At 39.6% G+C, this 15,427-nt stretch overlaps 2 protein-coding genes and 1 pseudogene across 8 annotated transcripts in view; 1 reads left to right on the top strand and 2 right to left on the bottom strand.

Annotated features, from left to right (window-relative positions):
• The window catches only part of GREB1L (GREB1 like retinoic acid receptor coactivator), a 224,638-nt gene extending 211,661 nt beyond the window's left edge, over window positions 1-12,977 (top strand). For 5 of the 6 annotated variants that reach the window (XM_039844894.1, XM_039844875.1, XM_039844890.1 and 2 more), the window contains 9 exons: window positions 94-233; window positions 2,271-2,432; window positions 2,563-2,770; window positions 3,979-4,144; window positions 5,047-5,274; window positions 6,222-6,363; window positions 7,207-7,407; window positions 9,198-9,336; window positions 10,268-12,977. In XM_039844894.1, the coding sequence (XP_039700828.1) occupies window positions 94-233; window positions 2,271-2,432; window positions 2,563-2,770; window positions 3,979-4,144; window positions 5,047-5,274; window positions 6,222-6,363; window positions 7,207-7,407; window positions 9,198-9,336; window positions 10,268-10,431 (1,550 nt within the window). In that variant the 3' untranslated portion in view covers window positions 10,432-12,977. The remainder of the gene's footprint in view (window positions 1-93; window positions 234-2,270; window positions 2,433-2,562; window positions 2,771-3,978; window positions 4,145-5,046; window positions 5,275-6,221; window positions 6,364-7,206; window positions 7,408-9,197; window positions 9,337-10,267) is intronic. The other variant, XM_039844884.1, reaches the window with a different exon arrangement.
• ESCO1 (establishment of sister chromatid cohesion N-acetyltransferase 1) overlaps window positions 1-15,427 on the bottom strand; it is an 80,992-nt gene that overhangs the window by 11,246 nt on the left and 54,319 nt on the right. The window contains exon 13 of one of the 2 annotated variants that reach the window (XM_039844909.1): window positions 12,763-15,314. The exons of the other annotated variant lie outside the window; for it this stretch is intronic. Within the exon in view, the coding sequence (XP_039700843.1) occupies window positions 15,265-15,314 (50 nt within the window). The 3' untranslated portion in view covers window positions 12,763-15,264. Of the gene's footprint in view, window positions 1-12,762; window positions 15,315-15,427 lie in introns of those variants that run through there. 2 annotated transcript variants of the gene reach the window in all.
• LOC120589755 (uncharacterized) lies at window positions 387-502 on the bottom strand (annotated as a pseudogene).

Here is a 15,427-nt window from a genome sequence, read left to right as displayed (position 1 = left end):
GGAAAAGGCTTTTTGGGGACTCGGGAACTTTCTCCCAGGTGTGTAGGGGCTTCATGCATACCATGGGAAGGTTTTCTGCCCCTTTGTACACAGAAGTTATAAAGGAATCCAAAGCTGAGGAGCCCAGGAAACGAGAAACTGTGTCCATGATGCTGACCAAATACGCGGCCTACAACACCTTCCACCACTGCGAGCAGTGCCATCAGTACATGGACTTCACTTCTGCTTCCCAGGTGCAGCCCCTTTGCCTCTGCCTGTGTTACTCAGCATGATTTTGTATGTAAGCGATGAAAAGTAAGGCTCCCAGTTTTAGGCCCAAGGATAGCTTATGAGTATGAGATGGAGCCACTAATCAGTAAGATGCCTGATTCAATTTTTTTTTTTAATGCCTACAGCACCTAGTCTTCCTAGGTGGTCTCCCATCCAAGTACTAACCAGGCCCAACCCTGCTTAGCTTCCGAGATCAGACGAGATCAGGCATGTTCAGGGCATGGCCGTAGACCCTGAATCAATTAAAATTACTTTGGGCATAATTAAGATTGTGGGTGGGGGGAGGGGAAAAGAAATGGAGTTGCAGTTTTAAGCCACTTCGTCAAAATGGTTACATGCGTCAGAATAGCTGAGGCCCTGAAAAACTGGATATTATGGTATATTTAGTGAAAGGATCTTTTCCCTCCTTTGGGTTGTTGATGAAAATGGAGTTATTATCTAACTGACCCATAGGGTGTGCTCTTTGAGCTGTGAACAAGTCTGTTCATTTGCACCAACCCAGTCATATTCTTACTCTAGTGTGGGATGGTTTTGAGCACGAGGCATACAACATACAGAAGAGTCAGTGTTTGCTCTCGTTTAGAAAGAACTGAGAGGCAGGGACACAGAAGCCGAGTCAGTGCTCATAGTAGTTGGCTTCCTTTTGTCCAGAGCATCGTTAAGCACAAAAGATGAGAAAGGTAGCAAATGAAACGGGTAGCCAGTGCCTGTTTGGGGGATAAGTTCTGTATTACCTTCCCCCAGTTTATCTTCTTTTTAGTACTTGGCTCTGAACACCTAGAACAACTCTTCCTTCCTCCAGGATCTGCTGTTGGATTCCCACAAACTTGCTTCTGCCCTCGAGGGCCAGGTCTTCCCTTCTTTCCCACAGGGTACTAGAAGGGATCTCCTACAGATTGACCATTCTGCCTTTCTAATACGAGTTATCTTTTAGATCTCATTTGCTTACTTGGGGTTACCGAAAGCTTTTGGTGGGCTAGTTTGAAATCACCTCACAATGCTTTACAGAATATGGAAGATTCAAGTCCCTTGATCTATAAATCATAGGTTCTTAGAAGTTTAGGAATTTTCTTTATTAAAAACCTATTTCTATAGGTTTTTAATAAAGAAAACCTATAGAAATAGGTTTTTAATAAAGAAAATTCCTAAAACCTATAGAAATAGGTTTTTAATAAAGAAAATTTTCTGTGTGATCGCAGTACTTACTAAGTAGTATATTTCCATACCTGCGAAGCAGAATGAACTAGAATTTAAGAGAAGAATTATAATATTGTTTTTCGATGAAATGTAATATTTAGGTTAAAATTCTTAGGAAACCTATCTGGATTTTAGTTGCTGCTGAAAATCGATGCTCTCTTTCATTAAGCCAGATATTATCTGAATTGTAAAGAATGAAATGGCTTTTATGAAATTAATCACTGAGATGGATTACTAAGAGAGCATGTGAACTTTCCAGCAATTTAAAAAATAGGTTAGATTTATATTTGGCTTCAGTGAGTCAAATGGTATCTCCAGGAAGCCAGACATCTAGGCTAACTGTTCAAACCTCTTGAGCTCCCACTGTAGCCAGAAAAGATGGGACTACAGAGGCATTTTAATGATGTCAGTCATATTGTACTTAGAAAAAAGATTTTCAATGCATTTGACCTGACCCACATAGAAGCATTTTTCCCCGTAACTGGGCGCCTTTGGGAGTGTGTACATAGCAGGACCTCCCATAGGTATATTTAACCTCTGCACAGGGCGGTGCTCAGCCACAGGTACTTCACCCACGGAGAGGCTATGTGGGGGGCAGGATGCTTGGTGCTCACGTCAGTGGCAGCTACTAAAAGATGAAGTGTTTGCCTTTCCGACCCTTTCCGTGTTGCACACACAGCCAGGTCTGGTGGCATGTATGAGTTCAGGTTAGTTTGCCTCTCTTAGTAACAACCTTAACAAGTGGCCTGGAAGTTTGCAAACCATGAGCTTATGTCCCCTCCCTCTTCTCTTCGCAAATGTAGATGTCTGACTCCACCCTTCATGCATTCACGTTCTCTTCCTCTGTACTGGGCGAAGAGGTGCAGCTCTATTTCATCATTCCCAAATCCAAGGAGAGTCATTTTGTCTTCAGCAAGCAAGGCAAACACCTGGAGAGCATGCGGCTGCCCCTGGTTTCAGACAAGGTGGGTAACAGTGGTGGGACACTAGGACTGACTGGCCTCAGATACTACATCAGGTTCTCTGAGCTTCTTAAATCCAAGAGTTTTAATTTCCTTTTTTGGTCTCTGGTTTTTGTTTCTTCTTTTCTTTCAGCAGAATTTGAATGTGGTCAAGAGCCCTATTTTCACTCCTTCCAGTGGTCGCCATGAGCATGGACTCCTAAACCTTTTTCACGCGATGGAGGGCATCAGCCACCTACATCTTCTGGTGGTCAAAGAATATGAGATGCCGCTGTACCGCAAGTACTGGCCCAACCACATCATGCTGGTGCTTCCTGGCATGTTCAATAATGCAGGCGTGGGTAAGGGCCCCCCCCCCTGGGATAGGGAAAAGGGCTGAAAGATAAACTGAGCTCCGTTCCCGAGGCATGAAACTTCCAAAGGTTCCCCTGCCTCTCTGCAAAGTGCCCTGCCCTCCTGACCAAAGGAGTTTTGACTCTTAAGTTTTTACTTTTTCTTATCTGTGGTTTTGCAGGACTTTTTACTTCTGAGGACTAGTAACTAAAGGAGTCCCTGGTATACTAAGCACCCTGGGAAGGGCTCAAAGTATAGGCTGCAGATGTCCCTGGGGTGGGCACACACTGGGAATTGGAAGCATCACGACAGTGGCCCTAAAAGTGCCTGGAAGAAGTCTTTCCTGCTTCCTGCATGGGGTTTAATAGCAATGGGCTGCTTCTTCTCAGAGGAGGGCACATGGTTGTTGAGTGTTATTCTAGAGGTGTGGCAGGTGCTGGAGAAATCTAGAACTCCTTTATTTACCTCAGGCACATGCTAGGCACTATCCCGAGCACCATACAATCCAATTAGACGTTGTTGTCTTCTTACAAGAGTGGAGAAGCTAAGGCACCGGGGAGATAATTTGATCCGTGTCATAGTTATAAAATAGTGAGATCAGGATTCAAACCCAGGCAGCTTAACCCCAGTCCTACTCACTATACCATAGACTCTTGTTTAAAAAAAAAGCCAGTCTCGGGAAAGGATGTCATTTTCTAGAATCATCTTCAGAGATGATGTTGCTGCCAATTTCCTAAAGACATCTAAAGCAGGGGACACATGAGTGGAAGAGGCATAGCTACTTACTGTTATCCTAGCTAATCCCTAGTGTGGGAAGGAGTGGCTGCTTCTGAGACTGAGCCTCTTATGTCTTTAAGGAACTAACCAGTAATAAGCGTATCCTCCATGTGGCCTATTAGGGAAACTGGATTCTTTCAGTATTCCTCCAAGTATAGTTCATGAATCATCTGTATCATCAAAGACATCTCTGGTTTCTGCCCCTCATCAGACCTACTCAAGTGAATCTCGGTGATAGGCTCCAGGAATCTATATTTTAGACTTCCACAGTGATTCTTATCTACACTAAAATTCAGTTGACTGCTCTGAACATTTGGTTGACCCCTGCCTATATGGTCACCATGTGAATAGGCAAGCCTGTGGAGAGAGTGTGAGCTCTCTGCAGGGCTTTGACCAAGCCCGTGCGAAGGATGTGCAGCTATGGTTATGTGCCTTCTAGGTGCTGCCAGGTTTCTCATCAAAGAGTTGTCATATCACAACCTGGAACTGGAGAGGAACCGCCTGGAAGAGCTGGGATTTAAACGTCAGTGTGTCTGGCCTTTCATCGTTGTGATGGATGACTCATGTGTCCTGTGGAACATTCACAGTGTTCAGGAGCAGACCAGGTAGTGGTACTCCCCAGGCAGCTCTAGGGGAGTATGACACAATGCTACTGAAAAGATACCTTCCCTTGGCTGCAGTTATGCATGAAAATAAATAAGAGTGGTACAGCTTTCCAGAGCAAACAGATCATCCATGAGACGACTTTCACTAGCAATTTTTTTTTTTAGTTTAGACATTATGTCATTAAATTCTTGGACCACTTCTGCATCATGGCTTTGGTTACCTAAAAAAGTCTGTTGAGAGTATAGTTAATTTACAAAGTCCACTGGTTCCTGAATCAGGAAACCTTTTTTGCCCCAACTCTGCTATATTATCTGGATGAAAAGGGAAAGTTGTTTCACCTGTCTCAATTCCAATACCTGTAAAATTATGGCTGGGCCAAAATCAGTGGTTTTCCTCCTGTGCAGTGGTGAGTGGGTTCATGAAAACCAAGGAATGCTAACTAAACCTGGAAAAGTCCAATCAAGAAATGGCCCCAAAATGCCGTATCTCTAGGCCCTTCCAACTCAAACATTGTGATTTTTGTCGTCTTTTTTTTTTCCCCCACAATTTGGAGCCAGCAAAGTTCTAAAACCATGATTAGAACTGGGAAGTACACTTGTTTGCTTCTAACCTCTGGCTGCCTCTTGGGTAACTCCCTGTTTGTTATTCACTTTGAAAGATGGGTGGCTTTCTTTCTCTGCCTTAAAGAGATAAGCCCCACCCCTAGAAGGGCAGATTCCTTGTTAGCAGTGACAGGCAGCATGAAAACTGGGCTTGATACCTTTCTCCATTCCAGGGAAATATAAAGTAAATGAGCTAATTATGCCTTTTACAGATGTTAATGCTGTAGTGTTGACCCTTCATAAATGACCCTGTCTCCAGTAATATTTATTGACATACAAACTAACTTTACATTTCATAGCCAGACTGTGGAAGCAGGAGTTTCCAGTAAGAATGTGTCCTTGAAAAGTGTCTTACAACACATTGAAGCCACACCAAAAATTGTCCACTATGCGATCCTGGGCATTCAGAAATGGAGCAGCAAGCTGACTTCCCAGAGCCTGAAGACACCATTCTCTAGGTGCCATGTGCATGACTTCATTCTCCTCAACATAGACTTGACTCAGAATGTACAGTATGACTTCAACAGGTAAGTCAGGCCTCCTGGATGCAAGTAATCCTAGCATCTACTCATTGTTTCTGCCCAGCACTAGCCTCTGTAATATTTTTTATTCCTGTTTCTGTCTTTAACTGAAAACTGAGAATGTCTTTATATGGACAAGGAGGAAGGGTGGGGGCGATCACAAGGCCCAAAGTGCCCCTTCATCACCAGCCAAACTGACCCAAACCCTTAACAGGTGTTAAAATACGAAATGCTTAGAAACAATTTTAGTAACTTCATTATTCAACAAAAACTGTAACAGGGACAAAAACTGTTGAATCGATACAAATCAGTGTGTGGACCCATTAACCTATTGAAGGTTAACTCTACATTCATGTTCAGAAATTAGGAGATAATCACTTTCCCCAAATGTTAGTAAGACCCAGAGATCTGGATCCTATAGAGAAAAGCAGGCAGATAGGAGTGAGCAGGTTAGCCCTGGCCCTGCCTCCTGAATAAATTATGTCCACATTCTGGGAAATCTGAGATGGCCAAGCAAAGAATGTCAGGGACCATAAACTTCCGCTTATGTCAGTCCCCAACCCTGTAGCTACTAGAATATTCTGTAGCTATTTCACTTCTGTGTTTTAAATTTGGCAGATGCTTTATCCTATTTGCAGCCAGGATTTTAAAACTGGGAGCACCTATGCATGCCTGTCCTCCAAGGGTATATACAGTATGCAGTCCAATTTGGTTCAGGAATGCCTGAGGCCCTGTGAAATGTTTGGAACCAAAGTCACCCCACTCCTACTTCCGTTAACGGCTGTAATGTCCAAATCAGGGGGTTCACAGGCCAGTGTTAAGGGGGCCAACTACACAAGAAGGCAAGGTCGATTCTGTTTGAAGCTATCTCTAACATCTGCCACACATTTCTCTGTAATCTGTCATGGTTGAGATGGGACAGGTAGTAAAACCTATCGTTGATTATGATTCAGGTATTTCTGTGAAGATGTTGACTTTAACCTGAGAACGAACAGTAGTGGCCTGCTCATCTGCCGCTTTAATAACTTCAGTCTCATGAAGAAACATGTTCAGATTGGAGGGCAAAGGGATTTTATCATTAAACCAAAGATTATGGTAAGTTTGCAAGCTTGATTCTTTTGTTGAAATTAAGGCAATGATTTCTTATTAATATCTTTGTTATTAGGTACTGGCATTAAGCCCTTGATTAGAAAGTGAGGTAAATCAGGGGAGTCAGTCCTTAATGGCAAATTTACAGTCTCATTTCCCTCACTGAAGACTCTACAGGTAAACATAAGGTTTTAAAACTCAACAAAATTACCTTTCCTTACTTAGACTTAAGGCTTAACAACTCCATCAAAGATTCAAATTTAATATTCCATTTTCTTAAACTGGCAGTTAACATTTGTACCTTTATGTAATATTAAAAATATATAAATCAAGATACTCTTGAGGAAAGTAACACATCAAAACCTGTTAAGGGTGAATTCCATGGGCCTACCCTTTTCTGTTTGAGATTTACTAGTAGCTAATCATTTATAACATGTGGAACTCCCCAGTCAAGCTTAGAAACCTCTGATTTTTCTTTCTCGTTGTGATGGGATAGGATTTATCCCACCACATCCAGCAGCACTTGTTTGTCTTCATAATGTACTTGCTGAATGCAGTAACTTTTAGAAGCTCATTTTCTCCATTGAGTCTCCTGTCTCCATAGAGAAAGTTATAAAAGTTAGGAGCTTGGGAGATCAACAGCCCCAACACACGCAAAATGCCCAGTGAGCGGCAAAATGGCTCTGTCAAGAAAGTATATAGATCCCAAGACAGACAGATTGACATTTGAGGTCTAGTGATTCAGATTGTCGTGATTGTTATTTGGTATTGTTAGGATGCAATGCATTATTTCCTTGCCCATTTTATCCAGTGACACATTTCCCTTGATCATCTCGGTTCTGATTTCAGGTGTCAGAGAACTTAGCACCTATCTTGCCCCTTCAGTATGTCTGTGCTCCTGACAGTGAACACACACTACTGGCAGCCCCTGCGCAGTTTCTCCTGGAGAAGTTTCTTCAGCACGGTTCATACAAACTCTTCCCCAAAGCTATCCGTAACTTCAAGAATCCTGTGTTGGCCATTGACTGCTACCTTAACATTGGACCAGAGGTAAAGGGGGAGTGGGCTAGTACTGTGCTTTACCCAGTTCCATTGATTTCTTTCCCATTTTAGCTCCTATTTGAAAGCTTAAGTGATTGGGGGGTGGGGGGAAGCCTGTGACATTTATGTAAAGGCTCACGCAATATGTGATGGCAGTTGTCTCTCTCCAGACCTATTTCACCTATCCACAATAAGCCAGTGAAGAGGTGAAACACTCTCAAAGGTTAGTGGTCAGCTCCGTTGAGCACCCTACCTCAGTTGGGCAGAAGCAGTTGCTTGCTTCTTGTATCAGATGATATCATGTATCAGATGATATTTTATTCATGTGATGTTTCTCCACAAGACTGAGTTCTTCAGAGGTACACCATGCCTTAGCCCGTTTTAGGTATGGAACAGGAGCTAAGGGATTGCTGAACAATTTAAGGTATCACAGGAGACTTTTATAGTTGCCGCTTCCACTTCTGGACTTCTTTCTTTTACATCATTATTATTCATTCTTTCTCTTCTCTCTATCTCAAGTTCTCCATCAGTTTTTTAAACATTTGCCACTTACACCTTTAGGCTTCTGACCACTGGTGGCCTTCAGGACTTTAAGGGCTTCTGCCACTAAGCTGTCCCTTAGAATTATTACTGTTGTTTTTCAATAATTTATTCTTTTCTAGTCAATAACATATCCTCCTTATAAAGAATTTAAAATAAAAGGTATTAATTGGAAAATAAAATCATTTGTAATGAGAACAACATTTTAGTGTACATTTCCTTCTAGGCTTTTTTCTTCCAGGTATTGACAAGGAATCTCCTAAGACTGAAATCCAACTGTATTCAATTTAGGAAACTGATTTTTAAAATTTAACAATGTAAACATTTTACATTCTCATTAAAAGATTTCAGTAATCTACGCTGTGGGTCAGATGTGAATGTAGAATTTTAGAGGTAGAAGGAACCTTACCAACCATCAGAAGTACTAATGCTTTTCATGGTACTTGTAAGTTACATGTCCAGCCCAGGTCTCCCAGTTCCTCCACCCCAGGATCTGGGGCTTTAGGTGTTGGACAACAAAATCTCAGTGCCACTACAACAAAAAGCAGCTAACACTTAATGGTAGTGTTTACATTAATTCACAAAACAGTCCTACGAAACAGGTACTACGATCGTCTCTACATACAAGGAAGCTGAGGTATGGTAAAATGTAGGAAAGAAACTGCTTAGTGTCACACAGCTGCTAAGTAGAGGAACCAGTATTCAAACCCAAACAGTCTAGCCCACACTTTAAGCCATTCCATCATTCTCAAGGTCTCCCAACTATCTTATTCACTCCTCTGTAATCTTTGTGAAGTTATCTCTGTACATGGAAGCTATAGAGTTGCAAATTTAAATTCATGCAGTTGAAGCTTCTATCTAATTGAAATTTAAGTATATCTACATGAAAAGCTGATTTAAACATTTCTCAATAAACATTTAATCTTTTCTAAGTATGCCTTTTTTGTGGAAGGCAGTTTTTTAATTTTTATTTTACAGACTCTTAGATGGAGGGGCTTATTTTTCTTACTACTAATTCTTTCATAACCATCCTTTATTATGAGAAACAAGAGAATGTCTAAATAGGTTAAAACATGGCACACTAAATAGAAGAGACGCAAAGCTTAAACAACCCATTTAAATTTCAATAAAAAATTTATCTCCTTTATCTTACCCTGAAATAGACAGCTAAAAAGGAAGATACTGACTCATTCAGCTCAAGTACAGACATTTTGCTTGCTTTTGAAATGCCCATGCTATTTTATGCTTGATGATTCCAGGTGGCCATATGCTACATCAGCTCCAGACCTCACTCCAGCAATGTCAACTGTGAAGGGGTGTTTTTCAGTGGACTCCTCTTGTACCTCTGTGACTCTTTTGTAGGTGCTGATCTTCTTAAGAAATTTAAGTTTCTAAAAGGTAAACCAAATTTAGTATTTTGCTTATGAATATTATTGGTTCCCACTGGACAAAATAAAAGGTGAAAGATGTATTTTTGAAAAGAACTTTAACAATCATTTTTACCAGTAAATTGAATACCTTGCTTTTAAACCAGGGCCACTGGCTTTCTTAATTGGGGTGGGGGGTGGGGGAATCAAGTCAATGATACACTAAATGTAGGTGAATAGCCAAAAAGTGCTTCTCATATAACCTAATTTTAATAAAAATCAGGTTAATGAATTATGACAGGTATGTACTATATACAAAGAATTAATTTGCCTAAGAACTGCAAAGTAGGCATCACGAATAATCCTGACAATATGACCTCTGGGGTCAGTGGAAAAAGTAAAGATCAGAATATTGTGTACACCATGCTATCATTTTTTTATGAGAACAGGTAAAATGATGTGTACACACACACACACACACACACACACACACACCTGGAGCAGTCAGGTGGGGCTGCCTTGCAGGGGACATTTGGCAGTATCTGGAGACATTTTAGGTCATCACACTGCAGCTGCTGGCATATAGTGAGTAGAAGCTGAGGATACTGTTAAATAAGCATCCTACAAAAACAGAACAGTACCTACACCATAGAATAACCCAGTCCTGTAGTGCTGAGGTTGAGAACCCCTGCTTTAGAGGGACACATGGAAAACACTGTAGCATGTGTTTTAACACTGGTTACCACAGGGGAAGGGAGGGTATGGTCAGGAAATTTTTCACTTTACACTCTCAAAATTTTGAATTTGTAATACAACGTATTCAAAATAAAATAAAAATGAACAATTCTGATAGGTTATGTTCTCAGATATGTTTGCTTAGGGGCTATAATCAGAGAGGTGGTAAGGTTCTTTATTATTTCAATCCCTGAGCCTAAAATGCACTTCTGCCTTTTTTTCTGAAGGTGCTACCCTGTGTGTCATCTGCCAAGACAGAAGTTCCTTACGCCAAACAATTGTCCGCTTAGAACTAGAAGATGAGTGGCAGTTCCGCCTCCGGGATGAGTTTCAAACTGCCAACAGTAGTGATGACAAACCCCTTTACTTTCTTACTGGACGTCATGTATGAGCTTTTGAAGAGACCAAAAACAGCAAAGGGATGCCTAGGTGGGGTGGGGCAGAAACAATTATTTGGGATATTTTTTCCTTTAAAGTACAATCACTGTGGAGCAAAGTGCAACATATTTGTTCTCCAAAGAACGCCCCAAATCTGACGTAGGTCTTTGGGGCCATTACTCTCCTTCAGTTCCAATTTCAGGACCTTACATTCAGGTTCACTCCACCTTAGGCAGTTATGCAATTACTTAAGACACGGTCTGCCCGCGGAGCGAGGATATACTTTGGAGAACGAACATGGAGTTTGCATTGTTTTTTCTACTACACTACATTAGGGGGAAAGCTGAGTCTCAGCATTAGCTAGCTTGAAAGTGTTACATGAGACTCACGCCGTTGGTGTAGAATTAATTGAAGATTAACGTTTGAGGCCTGAACCTCAGTTTCTCTTCAGATCTGTACTTTGGTACAGTACTACTCAGGGGTCTGAAATAATAGAATGTAGAAGATATTTGTATTTAAAAAAAAAGTAGGTTTGTCATTCTCTGTGCAGTGTTAGTTTAAGATTTATAATCTTATGTGTATTGAAACTTTTGGCAAAATTTCCACAGGAGTTAAAAGTTTACTATTTAAACTGAACAAACAAATAGTAAATGCAGAGCAGGCACTGTGCATCTAGCAGCTTCTCCTTGTTTAAATTCCTTTGCTTTTTCTATTCTTTAAAAATGGTTCCAGTCTCTAAGCACACCATGTCTATGAAAATATGGAACAGTGATTAATCTTGTATAGGAGAACCTGATTCAGTTGTTAAGCCAGTTAAGAAGCTTTCAGCAGTCACCTCATTCCCATCCTGTTTGTTTGGTATTAAGCAGTTGGCACTGGCAAAGTTAAATGTCAGGCTAAGGTTCTGTGTGGAATGGAACTACTTTGTTTTCCTTCTGGGACTCAAGCAAAGTTTCCTTTAAAAGGTACACTGAATGAATATTTTAGCTGCCTTATACTGAACACAACACAGAAATTGCTGAAATGGGAAAGGAGCCATAGAAAGAGACAGAACCGTTTTTACTTAATCCTACCAGTGATTCTTTTTTAAGGAGCAAGAAGATTCTGTTAAAAGTCTCAGACTCATTAAAGTCAGCAGGGGGTGTTTGTATCAACAGTAGGAGGCATAAGTTTCTATAAATTTCTCATCGTAGAAAATGATCTAGAACAAACAGTCTATTGGAAGTCTACTCTTAAATTACTCTAGTTCTCATCACACAATCTTGACATTTTTCTTATTAGCCCAGATGTACCTCTTTATCCCCACTTAAAATGGCCATTGTTACTTGAATCAGTGTCTTATTTGTGGCCTGAAACTACTGAGACGAGGCCAACTAAGCCTGCATTTACTTAGAACAAATAGTGTTAATTGACCAGTTTTATTAGCTTGTGATAAGTTTACAGCTAGTGAAAATGTGGAATGTACTAATCTAAAAATGGTTTGCAGATCTCTTGTTTTTAATATAGCCACTTATGATGCTTTAAACATACTTTGAACAATTCCTTTAAACCCCGCTTTTAATTACCTTCAAAGAGGATCTGCTGTATATATGTTTTAAAATACTCCTCAATTTTAGTACAGCAAAAATTTTGGCAAAGAGGTACGTTTTGAAGCAAGTTGATTTAGATATGAATGTATTTCAAGTGTTCCTGTTTGGTTGAAAGGGCCTAATGCAGATAGTACCAGGAAACCCACAGTTTGTGCAATATTCCAATATTTACTACATAAGGTAAATAAAATACTTGAAATAATTCTAACAGTTGTACCTGGGGCAGATGGCCTCTCAGGATTTCTTCTGGCTTTATGGCTTCATTGTCTGAAGAACATTTTTTAAAGTAGTTACTTTAGATGCAGATACTCCATACTAGTTAAGGCTGCACTCCTCTGAAAAATCAATTATAATCACTTAAATACTATTTAACCCTGTGGAAGAGAAACACCAGAATAAAGCCAAAAGACCATCACCCCAATGATGGACAATTCAAATTGACCTGCCTATTCTTTTCAATGCCTATCTTTCTAAGGTTTGGATCTTTTAAAATCACCTTAACGGTATAATTTTTTAAAGAATGTTAGGTCCTTCTCCTTTAAGGATAAAATTGCACAAGCACAGGATACCATGATTTATTAATAGTTACTTTGGTGTGTGTTCAGTTTCAAGCCTTGCCATCCCTTAGAACACTGATTGTGTTCTCTAGGCCTCCATAATTAACCTATAGACCTGTTGAACCTTGCCATGTATGAAGTTCACACAGGTTAATACTGAATGTAAACTAAAATTAGAATGAGAATTGTATTTTTTTTTTGGCTGTAATTTATGCAATTGCTTTTTTGTGATTTTTAGAAAAGGAGGCACCTGCGTTACTTTATACTGTAAAATTTTCTTAAAATTTGGTGAATTTCACTAGTCTACCTCACATTTTGTTTATGATTCTAAATTGTCTTAAGTTGTATCTACAGTGTGTTATTATCTTTCCATTTAATTTGGTGAATATATTAAAATTCTCTCACACCCAAAAGTTTAGTCTTCTTTAAACTAATTTTTGGTATGCTCATAAATGGAATGAGCTCCCTCTACAACATCCAAGAAAAGCTGGAAGTCTACATATCACAGGTTGGATGGCTCTAAGATTCTATCTTGGCATAACAATCCATGAAAGTGATAAATATTTGAATGAAAATATGTAGCCTATACAAAGACATACACACATATAAAGTATCTACACACCACGCCCATTTGCAAAGTTCTACATAACTGTAGACCAAAGATCTAGAAATGATTATTAAAGAGATGTTGGCAATATTATAGTACATATATCCCTAATCATTTATTTTATAGATGGCAACTGTAGTCACCTTGGCGTCCTTTTCAGAGGCAGAACTTTGGATTGCTAGAACTGTGTGGTATGACATAAGGTGTTAATCTCGAATTTATTTCTAAATTCTACCTAAATTTACCAACTTTTGAGAATAACTTATTCCAGAAAAATGCCTTTCAGTTCTATTATGAAAAGTGCTAAAATAATAGACTTTGATATAGAACCACGAAAACACTCTTCTAGGCCAAAGGCCCCTGTTACCTCACAAGGGGCAATACATATTTGTAAGTTTGATGACAGATTCAGGGGCAAGTAGAAATTGCCACTGTTCCCCCACATATTCCAGAGCAGCTGCCTTGGAAACACTAAAAGCTGTGAAACTGCTGTTACCTTTGTATGCAACTACCTAGAGATGGAACAACATCCAGGGAACAAGCATTCCTCAAAACTCTTTAGTCATGGAAACTGACCCTTAAGCTTCCTCTGGGTCTAAGAGAATATTGCTGTAACACTAAAACCGTGGCTTCATTGAAAAAACCACTAAAGATAATTCCAGAAAGGGCCTCTGAGGCCAAGGAAAAAGCCATTCACATGACAAATTCCTTGTGTTCTTAACTGTCAAGCACTGAGCTAAGGAAAGCATCTACTTCAGTGACTATGACAACAGATGAATTGTTAAGTTATAATAAAGAAAAAGCAACAACAATAAGTTGTTTTCTGACTTCTTAGTTCTGTAAACAGTCCAGTGCATTTTATTTTTACTAGATGGGTAGAGGGGTTGCTGTAAGACAGTCTTCCCTTTAACTGCCAGAAGGCTCAAGAGCCATGAGAATAGGTAGGATATGTACTAGTAGTCATTACCCTGGAAATTAACTCAGAAATCTTAACCCCTGGTGAGTTATGAGTAGGCAGGAATATGGCTGTGTTCCTATCCAAATGCCCTCCCTAGCTTGGAAGCTATGCAAAGTCATTAAGAACAGCTGAAATATCACTGGATGTCTATTATACTTACTGTGCTTATGAGAGTCATGCTTTTAGTAAATAAATCAAGTTCACTATTCTATATTATGAACTGGTAAAATATTTTTACAATTCTTCCAAAATAAAATCATTATCCATGCAGACAAGGGAATAACCCGTAAAATCTCATGGTTCCTGCCTATACTTATGATTTCTATAATGTCTATACACTAGACATTTTTATAATGAACCAACAACTATTCAAGGGCAGCTGACAAAAATTTATAGGCACCTTTATATAACCAGCAATTAGAATCAACGTCTTTTAAAGGTTGGCTGCAGCCATTAGTACATACTCACTGTGTCAACTACCGCCTCCACCGCTCTGTAGAAACCACTCTTTTTCTAACGTCACTCTTCAGCCTTTAATTGTGGTGTGTTGGTCATTCTTTGATTCTTGAAACTTCCCTTGGGTTCTATGACTCTTCTGGGTCTCTTCCCTTTGCCTTCTCAGGTATTCTGAGATTCAAATGATGTTGGTCCTCACAACTTCCTCCTACCCTCTCATTTTATAAACCTCACAGTGGTGAGCTCTTCTAAACCTTCAAACTCACTCATATATTTCCTTAATTCAAACTTCTCCTAAACTCTAGATTAATATATCCAATTATATATCAAATAAGTAACTCCACTTGGAGAATCTCCAACCACCTTAAAATCTTTACCAAAATTGAGCTCATCTATCTCTATCTAATCCAATATAAATCTCCGGTGTTCCCTTCTCAATCTGCCTACTCAATTACCCAAATCAAAATTCCTAATTACCCTAGATTCTTTGCCATGGTTCTTCTCTGGTCAGTTATCAACTAGCATCAATTATTCCATTATATCTTCTCACAGTCTGTCCATCTCCTCATCTTCATCCATACATCATAGCTTCAGTTCAGTGTTTCAACATTTTTCACATAGGATACTATAATAGTCTCTTAATGATCCTCTCAGTTCCAGATTCCTTACTTGTAAACTTTTATCTCATTGGGCTGTCATGATGATAAAATAATGCACCACACATATAGGCTGTGACACATAGCAAAAACTCAAATGTTAGATATTAATACTATTCTTAGAGAACTACCTAGATTGTAAGTTATTTGAGGGGCTGTATCTTCAATATAAATGTGAAAATAATT

This window comes from Pteropus medius, unplaced genomic scaffold, assembly GCF_902729225.1.
Source record: "Pteropus medius unplaced genomic scaffold, Ma_sr-lr_union100, whole genome shotgun sequence".
Lineage (NCBI taxonomy): Eukaryota > Metazoa > Chordata > Mammalia > Chiroptera > Pteropodidae > Pteropus > Pteropus medius.
This window is presented reverse-complemented; position numbering and strand designations above follow the sequence as displayed.